General features: G+C 30.6%; 3 protein-coding genes across 3 annotated transcripts; 2 read left to right on the top strand and 1 right to left on the bottom strand.

Annotated features, from left to right (window-relative positions):
• The first annotated feature begins 460 nt into the window (after positions 1-460).
• On the top strand, positions 461-2,935 carry BO82DRAFT_396459 (putative R3H and G-patch domain protein). Its single transcript, XM_025638842.1, has 4 exons — positions 461-597; positions 653-1,516; positions 1,566-2,151; positions 2,184-2,935. The coding sequence occupies exons 1-4, from the start codon at positions 534-536 to the stop codon at positions 2,671-2,673; spliced, it is 2,004 nt and encodes a 667-aa protein (XP_025486163.1). The 5' UTR covers positions 461-533; the 3' UTR covers positions 2,674-2,935.
• BO82DRAFT_436988 (putative C2H2 finger domain protein) lies at positions 2,396-4,675 on the bottom strand. The gene is made up of 2 exons (XM_025641159.1): positions 4,516-4,675; positions 2,396-4,415 (listed from the first exon to the last, which is right to left on the bottom strand). Exons 1-2 carry the CDS (start codon positions 4,629-4,631, stop codon positions 2,879-2,881), a joined length of 1,653 nt encoding a protein of 550 aa, XP_025486162.1. The 5' UTR covers positions 4,632-4,675; the 3' UTR covers positions 2,396-2,878.
• Positions 4,576-16,397, top strand: BO82DRAFT_436987 (uncharacterized protein; the record flags this gene model as incomplete). The annotated part of the gene is made up of 5 exons (XM_025641158.1): positions 4,576-5,273; positions 5,338-5,491; positions 5,542-6,545; positions 6,601-6,621; positions 16,382-16,397. The coding sequence occupies exons 1-5, from the start codon at positions 4,861-4,863 to the stop codon at positions 16,395-16,397; spliced, it is 1,608 nt and encodes a 535-aa protein (XP_025486161.1). The 5' UTR covers positions 4,576-4,860.
• Between the last annotated feature and the right edge of the window lie 857 nt (positions 16,398-17,254).

Here is a 17,254-nt window from a genome sequence, read left to right as displayed (position 1 = left end):
TTTATGCTTGATGTTACTGGCAGCCCTATCGACAGTTTTGACGGAGCGTTTGTTCTGTTCTTTACTTTGCAGTGTCTTCTTCAGCGAGTGATAATTCTGGTGAAGTTTATACAAAGGCACGTTCGAACATATATATATAAACGCATGGCAGTGGCCAGACGACTCCATCAAAATCTAGGATAGCACCCCACAAAGAAGTATCTTACACTACGAAGACATAGTAGCGAAAAGTTTATACGTGCCGTGGAGATACCCACCAAGTGCACATACCCATCCAAAGCAGGCAGTGCAAAGATGCCGGACAGCTTCAGCGATCCAGATAGTAGTAGATACCCACTCAGGTGGAGTATGGAGAGCGATCCCACCCCGCAGATATTCACTCACCGCCCACCGACAAAGTGGAAAAACCCAGAGCCGCCGCCCCGGGTAAGTTTTGAAAATGACTACTACAATTCTTACACATCGCTTACATCCTTTTTAGGTACTTCCAGTACTGCCACAAGCAATTACGCACACAAAAGTGCGGCTTCAGGATGCCACGGTCCAAGGTGAAGCCGAGGGTTAAAAAGAACAAAGTAACAGTACCCAGTCTTCAAGGTACTGGCGCCGGTTTACTACGACTACTCACATGTTTATGCTAACGCCACAGAAGCCACAGGCAAAAACCATCTTACCCTGCAACAAGAAGCACGCAATACAGAGGGCCGCAGCTCACGAAGGACAGACACCTCTCTTCGCCGCCAAGTCATACAATTTGTTAGCGCAGGAAACACGGCATCAGATCTAGATCAAGAAATAAATCCACACTCTCCAGAACCTCTCCACAAACCCCAGGATCTGCCAACCGGAGAGTCATCTGATGCTGCCACGCTTCTAAGCCCATCCCTCGGAGTTGACAATGACCAATGCCACCTCGAACCGCCCGACGAAAGTCTTACTCCCAGAGTCACATCGGACATGGCCACACCATGGTCTCTGAACACAGAGGACTCCAGCGAAGACGAGGTGGTTTTCTCAGGGCGCCGAAGTCAGGTCGCCGAGCACCCTCCCAGAGAACCAGGATCGATATCCGTCGTCATTTCCACAGACACCCATAGCCCCGCCGACGACACGAGGCGGACCGTCCCTCTCGATATATACCCTGAAAGTGTCTCACCGTTTAGACCCGACATAGCATCAGCACAAGAGTCCCTGGTTGGACAGGGGCTGGGCGAATGTCCAGATTATATCAGTCTCAAGGTCAAAAGGGCAAATAAGAAGGAGAAGACGATGCGGAGGTTTTCCACAACAGACGAAGACGCTGTCCTGGCTGATTATATCGCAAACATGGACGATGAATACATGATGCTACAGGGCGGGCGCAGCCAGAAAAGAGGATCTGAAACGTATACCATAGCGAAGACAGGCCATTTACCACGTTCTAACGGCAGCACTGGACGTGCCGGTAGAGCAACATCATCTCGTATTGAAATCGCTCGCCGGCGTTCCTCGAAGGAGTGCATCGATCGTGCAGGATGTAGGTGGAAATATCCCTGCAATAGATGTCCTCATGCTAACCATACCAGGCAATGACCCGGAGGTGGAGCCGACAACACAAGGCCTGTTGGTTGCCCCAGGCACGGATGGACACGACCGGGAAAGCAGCGAACTGATCGACAATGATCTCGAGCACGCTGAGGGCGGTGGAATGAACTACACAGTGCTGTCAGACTCGTCCTCTGATACTGATTCTGCCCATGGAATCGAACCAGAGACTAGAGATCCCTCTTCAGATTTTCAACAAGACCATCAAGAGGAAAGCATGTTTGCATCGGCGAATGCGTTTGCTGACGCGCTGGATCTTGATCCCTACTACGGGTTTGACATCATGGACTTCAACCGACCCAGTCTGAAGAAAAAGCCCAAAGGGAATGGTCGTGGTTTCAATGCTTACTTGCCTGATAGTGACTTAGAGGCGGAACTCTTGAGTGCATGGCAGACCGACCGCGCTAAGAAAAGATCAAGAAAGCAGCAAAGAGAGCAACTTCGCTCTGAAGGGTTGCTTGGTCGACAAAATGCCGAGCCAGATCTCAGAGTAAAGTACGCAAAAGGAATGAACAACACCGAACTGAAGATGGAAATACGACTCTTTCTGTTGTCAACAAAGCATAGGTACCTTCTGAAACCTTCATTGTATTCTCTAGTACTCAGAATCTAACGCAAGGTGGCACCAGCAGCTTGGTTCTCCCTCCAATGGCGAAGCAACAACGAAAGCTAGTACATGAACTGGCGAACATGTTGTGTCTCACTTCCCAATCACGGGGTAAAGGAGCGAATCGGTTTCCAATCATGAACAAGACGTCTCGGACTCCAGGTTTTACTCAGCAAACCATTCCTCAACTGGAACGAACACTGTCGAAGGGCAAGTACGTCCAACGAGGCTCCAAATCTTGGGACCACAAGGCGACAAAACCAGCCAAAGGTCGACGTGGACGCCCCGACGCATCGGCAACTTACATGGATGGGGAAGTTGTTGGTGCTTCGGCACCGGAAATTGGCGCAGGAAACCGAGGGAGAGCTATGCTTGAAAAGATGGGTTGGAGCATTGGCACACCCTTGGGGGCTACCAATAATAAGGGTATTCTACAGCCGGTGGCGCATGTGGTAAAGAACTCTAGGGCTGGCCTTGGCTAGATTGATGTGCAAAGAGACACCTGTAGCGAGCTTCGCTAGTCACGTTGATCAAAGTTTGTGTTATAGAAGCAGCATGTCAGTAGGACTTCATGAAGTTTTCGATAAATAGGTACTGGTGGTTGCCCAAGAGGCACGAGGATTTTCAACCAAGGAGAAAGCTTGATGCAGTCAAGATATTTACGCTATTTTGTTCAATGTGTCAAAATCACCTCTTGGTTGCAAATGCCTGCACCCGGAGCTGAGCATGGTCAGACTTTCTAATATGGGTAAAAAGCTGTGATCTAGAGGCAAAGGCAACACCACAGGTGGCACATTGGCGGTCTTGTGACTGATTCTCGGCTTGTTGGGCCTTCTTCAGACGCTTTAGCTTGGCCTTTCCCAATTTTGCTGGAGTCACCGGTGGCTGCTCGTGTATCTGTGTTGCTGACAGATTTTGAGTTAGACCATCTATCGTGCCTGCCGGATTCTGTATATCATCGTCTATTAGCTGAAGTCGACCTTCCACACAATCTCGGGGCGCATAGTCAGTGTCACAATCCGAACTATCATTTGGCTCCTTGGAGGAACTGGAAGTAGTGCTGATGCCAGTATATGGGTTATCGTGATTGTCGAAGTCGTTGTCTTCACTCTCTGTTTCTGCATTTGAACTACTGCAATTCAGTGATTCGTGATTTGGTGAAGCTGACTGTGACTTCTTGTTCATGTCTAGAACAGAAGTTGAGCTGTTACACGGCAATGCGGTTGTTTGTTGCGTAGAGTCGAAGGCAGAGAAATCATCCACTAACCCCAGCTGCTTATTCTCCGCTCTCATTTCTTTTTGCAACTGTTTAACAGCCTTAATATGTTTCTTGCTTCGTTCGTGTGTCTCAAATTGTTTAGCACTCTTGAAGCTTTTATCACACACAATACAATCAAAGAGCTCTACCGCGACATCCGAGATATTGTAGCTCTTGTCAGAATCATTGTCACTGTGATCTTGTGACATCGCCCACTCCGGTGCGACATATTCGCGAAACTTGGCTTGATTGACTGCTCGTGACTTGGCAGCTTGCGCAGCAGTGGAACGACGAAGAAATTCTTGTCGCTGAGATTCGCTCTGAACACCGGACTTGTATCGTGGGTCACGCTTTTTAATGAACGCCACAAGCGACCGAACTGCATCGTTAAATTCCCGAATCCCATCCTCACGTAGACGCTTGTTCTCTTTCTCCATCAGCCGCCTAACTCGACGGTCTGGGGCCTCTGAATAACGGTATTTATCTTTCCACGCGAATGTCTTTGTTGTTGAGAAGCCACTCCAAGCCACGTAAAAGGGACGCACAACGTCCTCATATCCATCGTCACGATGGCCAAAGGTTGGATAGTTTGCTGTATTTGTTCTTTCGCCAGAGGTACTTAGCTCTTCCTCCAGAGCGAGACGTGAAAAAATCTCACGAAGACCACCGTAGAACCCTTCAGGGGCATCGGAAAACTCCATTCGAGGACTGAATTGTGAGAACAGTCCAAAAATGTCATTTGCAGTCGTGATTCTGGTATTGTTCGATAATCTGATATCTTCAGATTTGCCATCCTGCCCTAAGATGGCTTCTTGATGAGAATCATACCAGGCGCGCTCTTGAGGATCTGAGAGCACTTCGTAAGCAGCCTGGACCTCCGCAAATAGCTTTGTCGCGTTTTCCACATTTCCAAAGTTCTTGTCAGGATGTAACTCTAGAGCTTTTCTCCTGTATGCCTTTTTTATTCTTATTAAGCAGCCGCCGGATAGTGTCAGTTTTGAGTAAGCCAGGCAAAGAGTGTAAGAAAGGAAGGCGGGGGGGGGGGGGGGGGTCAAAAGTGGCTTACTCTTCTCCAGATGCGTCTCGAGCGACCTGCAAGAGTTCATAATACCCGACCCTCTTAATCTCCTCGACAGAGTTACCGGGTGCTTCAGTGTTCGTTGTGGAGTAGTATTGGCCCATTCCAGCTGTATTCGTTCCAAATTGTCGCGGCAGAAGGATTGAAAGAAATATGGACGAATTATGGTTGTAAAGTACCCGAGTACCCGCCCAGCTCTGATTCGTGGTCTCCAACCTCAAATGATATCAGTACATACAGGTGCTCGCTAGTGTGACGACTCATTGCCCAGCCTAGTGTTGAGGTCATTTTGTGATAATCTCAGAAGTCATCCTTATATACTTGTCACGCGGGATGGTTTTGTCTCTCGATTGTCTCCCTGAAGAGCTGCTACAACACGTCCTTCATTACTGTGAACCCTTCTCCACGGCTGCATTAGAACAAACAGCTCGCAGATTTCATGGCGTCACCAATGAACCAACACTATGGCGCTATTATTGTTTGACAGAATTCAAATATTGGGCACCTGGTCACGAATTGCCTAAGAGATTGACAGCTCCCATATCCAATACGGATTGGAAACAACTCTATGTAACGAAGCATACAAACTACCGCGCAACTACACGCCTGCTGAACAACATACTCTGCAGTCAGGCTGGGAGGATCGAGCAGATCCAAGCGATAACTGACCTTGGATACGATGCTAAAGATGCTCTTTCACATAACATCTCTGTGGGGTCTGAGGCAGAAGACCATTTGGCGCGGAGGTTGGTACTATTAACTTTATATTCTGCCTGCCATGTTTTTTTAACCATGCATCTACCATCAAAGATATTACGCTAGAGCGGTCTTGTCCTGTCTCCATCGAAGTTTTGCCATCCGGGAGTGGGAGAAACTCAGACGTGGAGAGGTTGTGTCTTTGAGTAGAGCGCTTGGCGCGTTCGACCTGTTCATTCCGGAGAGTGGGTTTGGCAGTCTCGAAGAGGTAGGCCAGTATCTTAAGTTGGAAATGTCATTATAACTGATTTGCTGAAGATTGTCATTAAATTGGATAATGTCACATCATTATTTATCGAACAACACCCACATTTTCAACAATCAACCTGTCGTGAAAAGGCTAGAGCCATCGCATGCTTCCTAAGAGCGAACAATTTCAATGGTATTGAACCAGGAAGGAGTTATCATCGCCTGGAGCATAATTTCTTAGGTGTTTCACTAAACGATCCTGCACACAACTCACTCCCTCTAGTCTCAGCTACTATTTACTGCCATGTTGCACAGAAACTAGGCCTAGACGCCCGGCCATGCGGATTCCCCTTCCACGTTCACGTGATTGTCATGCCTGCGACCGGATATGATGTCGATGATCATGCAGTCGAAGCTGGAAGGCGAGGAGGTCCAATTTATATGGATCCGTTCAGATCAGACAAGGAGACGCCAGTCACAGATTTGCAGCATCAGTTGAACTTCTTGGGAGCCTCCGCTGCGGAACAGTCGACGTTCCTTGGGAAGTCTGAGGTATCGGAGATCGTGCTTCGGTGCAGCAAGAACATATTGAACTCTATTCAGCACGGCAGTGATTTTGACGATGTACATTTTGCGTCAGTTGATTTGGTCAGTGCAAAATATGCCGCTGTCTGGTCATCTGTGCTACTTTCAGATCCGGCTCGGCCTATCGAGTTGAGGCATAGCCTTCCATCGTTGATGGAGCTTCTAGCCATGGAGTTTCCGTCAGATGTAAATCTGGTTGAGCACTTCATCACTCCTATTTTCAGCGGTATGGCTGAGCATGACAACATCTTGGAAAGTCTTCATATTATGCGGGCTGTGGACGGGATTCCGAGGGAGGTCAAGAAGCGCTCCGCTCAAGATGGCGGTGTCAAATATCGGATTGGCCAGGTTTTCAGGCATCGCCGTTACGCATACCGTGCCATTATTACCGGGTGGGATGTGGAGTGTGGTGCGGGTGAGCAGTGGATGAGACGTATGGGAGTGGACAATCTTCAGGATGGTCGACACCAGAGTTTCTATCATGTACTGTATGTGACTGTGCTTGATAAGTTTACTGATCGACTGTGGAGCTGACAATTCCAGTGTTGAGGATAGAAGTGTTCGGTACGTGGCAGAAGAAAGCATTGAGCCTCTTGTCACGGAGATAGCAGATTTGCCACCCAGCCTGGTTGCGATCGCAGGCAAACACTTCAAGAGATGGGATAGTGATAGAAGGGTTTTTGTGAGTAATATTATGGATGAATATCCAGAAGGTTAATAAGTATGGTATCTTGGTATTCTCGTATCCGAATGTACTATATTATTATATTAGTCAAAAATATTCCAAATGGTTCTAATAGGAGTTTGAATCTTAAAAATTCTACTCTTGTGGTGCTTGTTGGTAGTTGGCGAGGAAAGCGCGCCGGGGGAAGGTTTGGGGGGGGGGGAATAAGGGAGATGAACTCTATGTAAGGCAGCTATATAAAAGGCGGCAGGAGTAATAACTATAAAAATACTACAGATCCTATCAGTTTAAGAACAACACCTATATTAAGAATTATATATATATAAAGGTTGCTATTTGTAAGTATATTATTCATATTATTAATTATAACAAAAATCTTAATAAGAAAGAACTACAGAACAGCAAGATACAGGAGTTCTGCTATATATAAGCAGTGTAAAAGGTGGAGGCAACAAACAAACAATAGAATATTGTCAAGGTGCGGGCAGGATTACTAGATACTGGCAGGCTAAGTAGTAAAAATAACAGATTTAGCTGGTATTATGTTAATAGTCAGTTTTTTATTTTTAACTAGCTATTTAGATTAGGTTATTTTTAAATTTATAAATAAAATATAGTTTGAAAAGCTATAAATAAAATTTAAAAAGATAGAATTCTAAGTAGACTAAAAAATTAGATAGCAGATAGTTTTAAAACAGTAATTAAAATAAATCAGCTAAATCAAAATAATTAATAAATAAAATGAATATACTAAATCTATAATAGTACTTTTTTTATTGGTAAGCTTTATTCAGATTATTAGATATGGGGGCGGGCTTATTAAAATATTGATAGTAAAAGTTTTCAACTATTCATATTTAGGGAAAATAGGTTGGTTAAGTATAGAATAGTAGTAGTTTATTATATTTAAAACTAATATTTACTATTCTCAAGATCTAGTAAGATCTTAGAAGTTAAGTACTAAAAGAGGTAGAGATTATTTATTACAGTACAGACCTAGTACACCTGTTCTATCTATTTTACCCGCCTAATCTATTTTATCTGTTTAACCTATCCTATTCTAATAATCTTACTGCTTTTTTTAACTGTCTATATATAATGTATAATTCTTTTAATCTTTTATTTACTTCTAATTTTATTTATAGCTACTTAAACTATATTTTATTTATAAATCTAAAAATAATATAATTTAAATAACTAGTGAAAAATAAAAAATAAATTATTAAAACATTTTAGTTCCTATTATTTTTGTAATTTAATCAGCTAATATCTGTAAATTAGCTTATATTTTAACATTATATAGCTTTTTTTAAAAAGAAAATAATAAAATAATAGTAATTCTAGAAAAATTATATATTTTATACTTTAAAAAATTACTTCTGTAAATTAGAATATTATTAATGTATATTATAGTAAAGATATTTACATAGTCTTTTAAAACTTTATTTATTAGCTTTTAAAAGGCAGCTGGCCTGTTAGTTAGTTTAAATATTAATATTTTATATTTAAAAAGCTTATAGTATATTTTAAAAGTGGTTAGATTTTTAGACTTTAGATCTATTTAAATACAGTAGAAGCCCTGTTAAATGTTAAATTTAATAGAAGTTTTATATTTTTTTAAGTATTTATAATTTTATTAATTAGCAGATGTAGATAAAGGTTCTTTTTAATTAAAAGAGCAAGCTTCTAATAATTTATATATATTTATAGCCTTTTCCGGCTTTTTTACTATTAAAATTAGTAATATAAATAATATTCTACTAAAATAATATATCTTTTTTTAAAAGTTTTTTAATATATAATCTGGCGGCTTCTAGCTCTTCGGTTGTTGTATAATATGATAAAAATAATCCAACTAAAGGCTTCTTAAAAAGCTTAGGTTAATAATTATAAATATAAAGAGATAATATATTAAAAGTCTACTTTAAAAATACTTTTACTAAATTATAGTATTATAGTAGAAGCTTTTATTTAACTTCTTTTAACTTATTTAAAATTAAATTTTTTTTAAAAATTTTTTATCTTATTTAGTAAAAGAATAAATACTTTTAACTTTTATTTTATTAAATATTAGTAAAATTCAGTAGTTTTTATTACTATAATTTTTAGATCTGCAGGCTTGACTTTTTCTAATTATAAAAATATAAATTTTTAATAAATTTTTTTTTTAGTTTTATTTATTTTCATTCTTCTGATATATGTATTAGATTGCTAATCCTAAATTATTAAAATTTTAAAAAATTAATTTATTTTTTAACTTCTAAAAGTTTTAATTATACTAATTTTTTATCTTCTACTGCTAGCAGTAAATTATATTATTGAAAATTTTTTTAATATCACTAGTTTATTTTTTTTACTAATGGTAATTTTTATAGCTACTATTTTTAATAGTTTTATTTTTACTTTATTTTATAAGAATAATTCCTCTAGCTATACTAGCCGGTTCTAGTAATAATTAAAAAGTATTTTATACTATAATATTTATAATTTTCTATAAATTATATTATAAAATCCTAGGTCTAATACTAGGAATAGAGTACTTGTAAACAGTTATTTTTAACAGTAAAATTAAAATAAATTATATATATTAAAGAGGTTCATTTTTTTTATCAAATCTAGTTATACTTAAACTAGTCTACAGTTGCAAGATATAAATACTAAAAAGATTTTAATTTATATAGTAAATTTTATATTTATATATATAAATACAAGCCTTAGTAACCCTCACTACACTTGGGGCTAGTAAGAGACTAAAAAAATAAGGCAGTATAAATAATAGTATAGATAAAAACAGTAGAAAGTCTAGACTTTATTATTATATTAATAATAAAAATATAATTAATATATTATAATAATATTTTTACTACTACAACTACTACTACCACCACCACCGTTTTACCTATTTTTATCAAAAAAGTTATAAAATAATAAATTTAAATTTTTATAGTTTTCTTACAGTTAATTATATTTTTCTATTATTAGTATATATATAAAATATAGTTTAAAATAACTGATTATAATACTAAGCTGCTTATATACAGCTTGGTAAATAATTAAAATAAATATTATAATTTAAAACCTTTTGATTAACTAATATAAAACTATAAAATAATTATTTTTATTTTTATTATATTTATAAAATATAGCTGAGGCTGTTTTAAAAAGATCTGCTGCAGCTAATCTTTTATTATTTTAACTACTATTATTAATACTACTACTACTACTACTACTACTAGAGGTATATTTATTTATTTTACTAATAATAAATTTTTATTATTTAAATTATAAAGATTTTAAAAGATTCTTCTATAATTAATATAAAATCTAGTAGTTTAAGATATTTAGTATATTTTTAAATGGTATATTTTATAGCTACTTTTTTGTTTTCCAGTTTAACTATCTGTTGGTATTAAAAGAGATTATTAATAATCTTTATAAAAGGATTAGAAGAAAGAATAGGCTGTATAACTACTATATATATAAGTAAAGCCTATTTAACAATTATATAACTATTAATAGATTTTTAATAGATTTTTATATTAATTATATTATATATAGTAAAATAACATATTACTTACTGTATTATAAATAGTCTATAATATATATATATAATTTGATTTTATCTAAAAATTAGTTATTAATAGTTTTTTTCACCTTTTTTAGCAGCTGTAAATAGTACTATAAAATAAGAGCTAAAAATATTATTACTACTAATACTGCTGATAAGGCTGGCTATAGGTTTTTTTTAATAGTAAAAAATTTATAGTTTTTATTTATTATATTTTTACTAATATTTATATTTTTACTAATATTTTTTTAGTTTTAGTGTTATAGTATAATCTTATGAATATAATTAATATATAAACTATATAAATATTAGTATATATAGCTATATTTACTAAACTACTATATTTAAAACTACTACTACTATTATGTATAAAGATTTTTGATACTTTTAAATATAGTATAATATAAGGGCCCTGCAAGCCCTTCCAACCTTTGCAATCAATATTGCAAAGGAATATATATAAAATAGACCTAAGATATCAGCTATATAACAGCTAGGTAAGATAATTACAGAACTACCTAAACTAATAGTAGTTATATAAAATTAAATAAATTAGTAATAATATTTGAAAATATAATACTACTATTTTACCTGCTGTAAAAAATATTTATTTATTATATTATTTTATTTTTCTAGTTTTTATAATCTTATTATTTATACTTTCTAAAATAGTCTAGTAAATGATATTAGAACATAAAATATAAAGCTAAATTAAAAGTAACTTTTTAGATCTAATTATAAAAAGCTGTATATTAACTACAGAAAAAAACTTTTATATAAAGAAAATCTAGACTTTAGTTAAAAATATTATAAATATCTATACTTACTAAGATAAATTATAAAACTCTAAAATATTTTTAAAATTAGCTTTATAAAAATATTTATAAATAGATTTAAAAAACTCCAACTACAGTACTATAAAAAAAACTAGAATACGTATTAATTTATTTATAAATAAAAAATATATAGTATTTACAACTATATAATTTATTATATATTTATAATTTATTAAACATCTATAAGAACTAATAACTAAAATAAAACTTAAAAAATATATACTATAATAGCTTATTTGAACTATATTTCAAAAGATCTAGAGAATAAATTATTGTATAATATTATAAGAAATATACAAGAAGTGCAGTTTTATAAAGCTAAAAGATTATAATAATAATCTTTTTATAAAATCATAAGGAATTTATAGGGTGGGCTTTTTTATAATACTATAAAAAATACACTAAAAAGTATAGTTTTAGAAAACTAGAAAAAAGTTATAATAAATATATTTTTATAAAGCTATAAAAAACTTGTAAAGTAGATTATCTTATAATACTGTAAAAAATATATGAAAATATCTATTTATAATACTATAAAAACCCTATAAAAATTTATTATTATATAATAAAAACTAAAATAATAATTTTTATATAAACTAAAGTTTTTTTAGTAAAGAATACTGTAAAAATATTAAGTAAATAAATATTTATATAAATATAAAAAAACCTATATAAGGAAATTACTTATTAGGAAAATCTATTAATTAATTTATTATAGATATTATTAGTACTACTAAAAAATAGCCTTATAAAAATATTTTAAATAAAATAAACTGGCTATAAAATCATAAAACTAGCTGTTTATTATAAGGGCTAAAGGGTGAAATAGTATAGTAAACAAATCCCGTATTGTAATAGCTAAGATAGTAGTATTATATCTTAAGCTATTATTATTAATTTATTTAACTTTATAAAACTACTACTATTTTAAATAGTTCTATAACTACTTTATTTAGCTGTTATATAGCTAATATTTTAGGTCTTTTTTATACATATTTTTATAATATTAATTATAAAGGTTAAAAGGGCTTGTAAAGTTCTTATAACTTTTTTTTATATAAAAGGATTTACTTATTTATAATAGTATTATTAAAATCTCTACTTTATAAGCATCTTCTGCAGGAAACTAGAGTAGTAGAAAAAATAGTCTTACTATTTTTTATAAAAAGTTTAATATATGAACCTTATCTATAACTGTTTTATTTATTAGATTACTAGATATATTGTTTACTATCTACTAATTATTTTATAAAATATTTTTTTTAGTAAATAGTATTAATCTTTTTTGATTTATTTATTTAGATACTTTAGAATACTGTATAAAAAAGGCTAGGACAGCTATTTTTATAAAATAAAATTTATTTTTATATAAATAGAGTTTTCTATTTTAGACTTTTAATTTTTTTAATATTTTTTCTTTTTTTTGCTTCTACAGTAAGTTCTACTGTTATAATATAATAGTATTTTTAAAATATTTAGTTAAGCTGATACTATCTCTGTTATTACTATAAAATTAATAATAATATTTAGTATATTTTATAGAATTTAGTTTTTCTTTCTAAAAAAGTAAATTAATTTTATTTATAGCTATTAACTGTACTGTTTTTATTTTAAAAAGCTAACTAGCTTCTATATTTTTATTTTTCAATATATAAATCTTTTATTAAATAAACTAGAATTTTAGCTAACAGCTTTTAATATACTGTAAATTTATTTTTTTAAAAGAAGAAATCCTACTGCTGCTGCTACTACTGTTACTGCTGTTTCTATATTTATTATTGTTATTTTTATTATTACTATATTTATCATTATTATATATATTATTATTATATTTATTATTATTATATTTTTATTATTTCATTTTTATTACTATTACTACTGCTATTTTTTTATATAATTATATGTATTTATTAAAAATAGGTCTAGTAGTTTATTATAATAAATATTATTACAGCTCCTATTTCTTTAACTTTTATAAATTTTTATTTTTTTTATTTTTTATAGATTTATCTAAGTTTAATAGAACTGGCCTGCAACCTATAAGCAGACTAATAATAAAAAATAAAATATTTTTTTATTAAATTATTTATAATAGTCTGGTTTTAGATTGTAGTACAGCAGTATCTACTAAAATATTAGATTTTTTAAATAAATTAAATCTTTAATTAGATTATAAGCAGGCCTAGATCTGCAATTCTATTACATAGTTTATATTATATATTAAATAATTAGATTTTAAACAGCTGGCTATTTAAAGCTAATTTTATAAAAATATTTTTATAATTAAAGCTAGCCGGCAGCCGCCGCCCAACCAGATATATAAATACTATTATAGTTTTTCTTAAAAAAGTATTCTATAACTATATTAGTAAAGAAATTAGCTAGTAGTATAATAATTATTTATATTTATATAATAAATATTACTTTTTTATAAAATAATATTTTTTATTTTTATATATTCCAGCTGCTGTATACTATAAATATATACTATAATTTATATTAGATTTGTAAAGATTTAGAGTTACAGATAGTTTATAAAATATATTTAGTTTTTAACTTTTTTAAGCTTTTATTTAAATTTTTTATACTTCTATAATATAAATTTCTTATAAAAATATAGATACTGTAGGTTTACAGTAGGTTTTTAAATAATCTTTTTATTATAATATTTTTTTATTTATTTAGAGTTTTTATAGTTTTTTTATACTATTATAAATATAATAGTGTCTCTAAATAATATTCACAGCTATTTGGACTTTTATTTTTTTATAAAAAATATTTTTATAAATCTATTCTTTTTATTATATAATATTTATAAAATAAAAAAATATAAAAAGTATTATAAATCTATAGATCTGCAGATAGCTTTAATTTATATATTTATTTATTTATTTTTTTAATTATATAAAATAGTCTATTGTAGTGCCGATCTAATTTTTATTTACTTTTTTTTGTAGTAAGTTTTTAATAAAAAGCTAAACTTTTTAATCTACTATAAAAATAGTAGTTTTATAGTTTTTATTATAAAAGTTCTACTAATACTTATAAGCCAGCTTAAAATTTAGAAAAAAAATTTTATATTTTTTTAATATTTTGAAGATACTTTTTTAATTTTTTTATAAAATTATTTAATATTTATAAATTTAGTACTATTATCTGCAGATACTATATAATTATTATAAAAAATAATAAATACTTAATTAATATTTATAAAAAATTATTATAAATAAATTCTATAAATAGTAGTATCTCTATCTAATTATTTTTTTAAAAATTTATATAGTTTTATAAGTATTATTTTAAAATATTATTTATTTTTTTATTTAGCTGTTTGTTTGTAGATAGTACGCTATATTTAAATCTTATGTAATTATAAAAATATAAATAAAACTTAATTAAAAACTTTTTATAAAAACTAATTTATAGTTTATAATTATTTTTATAAATATACTATACAGCTGGAAAATCTTTTAAAAAGTTTATTATAAGTCATTTTTCTAATAGTATTTTATAAATAGAAATATAGTAGATTTTTTTACTATACTACTTTACTATAATTATAATATTATTAGAAATTTTCTATAAGTTTATATCTTCTCCGGCGCTTATAGATAGATCTATAACAAAATATATAATTTTTTTTCTAGGATTTTACAGCTGGTAGTAGTAATTTTAATAATATTTATTACTTTTTATAAAGTACTTTTTTATTTTAATATATTTTATATATATAGTAGTAGTTTTATATAAACTTAGCTAGTTTATATTACTAAAAGCTTTATAAAACTAGTTTCTAGATTTTTATTTTTATAAAATATTTTATAATAGAATTGTTATATAGTTTCGCGAAGATTTTTGATTTTAACTAGTAGTTTTTTAAATATACAGCTTTCTTATAAAATAAAACAGTTTTTAATTAAAATCTTATTATAAATAGTTTTTTATTTGTAGATGCTTTTTTCTAAGATAAACTACTTTTATAATTCTTTTTTTATTTTATTTAATATATTTTTATAAGGCTATTGTTTAATAGTACTAGTAGTATTTATAATGAATTAGTAAATAAATTTTTATAATAAATAAATTTTTATATAATCTTTTTTATATTTATATAAGTATTTATCTAGTTAGTATTTTTTATAGTATTCTTTACTAAAAAGATTCTACTTTTTATAAAAATTATTATTCTAGCTTTTATTATATAAGAGTATATTTTTATAGGACTTTTATAATATTATAATACATATTTTTATATAATTTTTATAGTTTTGTAAGAATACTTTTTCTACGGACTTTTTGTACAGCTTTTTTTAGTATTATAAAACTATACTTTTAGTCTATTTTCTAGGTTTTTTATAGCTTTATAAAAGTATATTTTTTATACTCTTTTCCCCGCTTTATAAAACTATACTTCTGGTATTTTTCTATAATATTATAAAATAACCTATTCTATAAGTTTTTTATAGTTTTATAAGAAAATATTTATAACTTTTTTTTACCTTTGTAAAACCGTATTTCTAGTAGTTTTTATAATATTATAAAATAATCTACTCTATTGGTTCTTTATAACTTTATAAAAGTATATTTTTTATAATTTCTGTTAGCTTCATAAAACTGTACTTTTGGTGTTTTTTACAGTATTATAAAATAGCCTATTTTATAGGTTTTTTACAGTTTTGTAAAAGTATATTTTTTATAACTTTTTTCTAGTATTTATAATCAATAGTAGCTTTAAATAAATGACTAGTTATTTTTTTTGATTTTAAAAGATTATTTAATTACTGCAGGGCTATTGTTTCTAACTTTTTATACTTTTTTTTCTACGACCTGCTTTTTAAAGTAAGGTCTTTATAATAGTATATTTTCTAGATTTTATAATTTTAATTTATATATTAAAAAAAGTTTAAAAACTATAAGCTGTTATACCTATTTAATCTGGTTTCATAAAAATCTTTTATTTATTAAAGGATATTATAGATTTTTATAATTTATTACTATTTTTATTAAATACCCTGCATTCTCTAGCTAGTACCTCTACTTTTTAAATAAATTTATAATTATAAAAAGTTTCTAATTATAAATGCTATAATTCTACTTTATAAAAATTATTCTTTATAAATAAAATACTACTAGCTTTTATTAGCTTTTCTGGTTTTTTTATAATAATATTCTGCTAATTGCAAAGGCTGAGATACTTTAATTTATAAATATTATATAATAAAATATTTATACCAGTTTGCAAAGCCCATAAACTTTAGAATATTTTTTATATCTTATAATTTAGACTAATTATAAATAGTAATAATATATTTTAGTTTTATATAAATACTCTTACAGCTAATTAGAAATCTTTAAAAGTTAATTTTTATTATTATAAAGTAGTAATTACTAAGTTTTATATATAATATTATATTCTATAGTAGTTTTAGTATTTTACAGATCTATACTTTATATATTTTTAAATTTTATAAGCATATTATAATATTATCTAAATAAATAATCATAATGTTATCTAGATATTTTGTAAACAGGGATTTATAAAGTTTTAGAATCCTATTAATATATTAAATTGAATTGAATTGAATTGAATTTATCATACACGCATATGTCAGCCCTATCGGCCGAGTGGCGGCAGGTCTCAGTCCGACGGTTGGGCAGGCCGTCGGGGTGCCGAAATTATATATAAAACATAAAAACCTGACCAGTTGGCCTTTGTTGGCCAGTTAGTCTTATTCCCTTTTAAAATTTCGACCCTCACGTAGTCTGTATAAAACCACGTAGATTCCCTCCCTGTATAGCGAGCTGGCGGTCTTAGTAGTCTCCGGATATACTTACCTCTATACCTATCTGGCCAGTTGGTTTTGTCGACCGGCGATCGCCGCGGCCGCCAGTTGCTATACAGTTCAGTGCCCAGGTCCGTTCGCAGTCTCTCTTTCACCAGTTGGCCCGAGGGCCCCCGGATATCACGGTCTCAATATGACGAATAAAAGCTTGCCGTCGAAGAAAGCCAGTTGGTTACTCCTCTTTATATATATAATATATATATGTAAAGGTATAGGTGGCCGGCAGGCAGACTGGCAGTTGGCAGCCCGCTTGCCCGCCGATGGC

The sequence above is a fragment of the Aspergillus uvarum genome, assembly GCF_003184745.1.
Source record: "Aspergillus uvarum CBS 121591 unplaced genomic scaffold BO82scaffold_98, whole genome shotgun sequence".
Classification (NCBI taxonomy): Eukaryota; Fungi; Ascomycota; class Eurotiomycetes; order Eurotiales; family Aspergillaceae; genus Aspergillus; species Aspergillus uvarum.
This window is presented reverse-complemented; position numbering and strand designations above follow the sequence as displayed.

Coding starts and splice junctions, on each gene's coding strand:
- BO82DRAFT_396459 (XM_025638842.1), top strand. CDS start 534: ATGCCACGGTCCAAGGTGAAGCCGAGGGTTAAAAAGAACAAAGTAACA. Junction 598..652: donor AACAGTACCCAGTCTTCAAG/GTACTGGCGCCG, acceptor ACGCCACAGAAG/CCACAGGCAAAAACCATCTT. Junction 1,517..1,565: donor GTGCATCGATCGTGCAGGAT/GTAGGTGGAAAT, acceptor TAACCATACCAG/GCAATGACCCGGAGGTGGAG.
- BO82DRAFT_436988 (XM_025641159.1), bottom strand. CDS start 4,631: ATGGGCCAATACTACTCCACAACGAACACTGAAGCACCCGGTAACTCT. Junction 4,416..4,515: donor CGAGACGCATCTGGAGAAGA/GTAAGCCACTTT, acceptor CTGCTTAATAAG/AATAAAAAAGGCATACAGGA.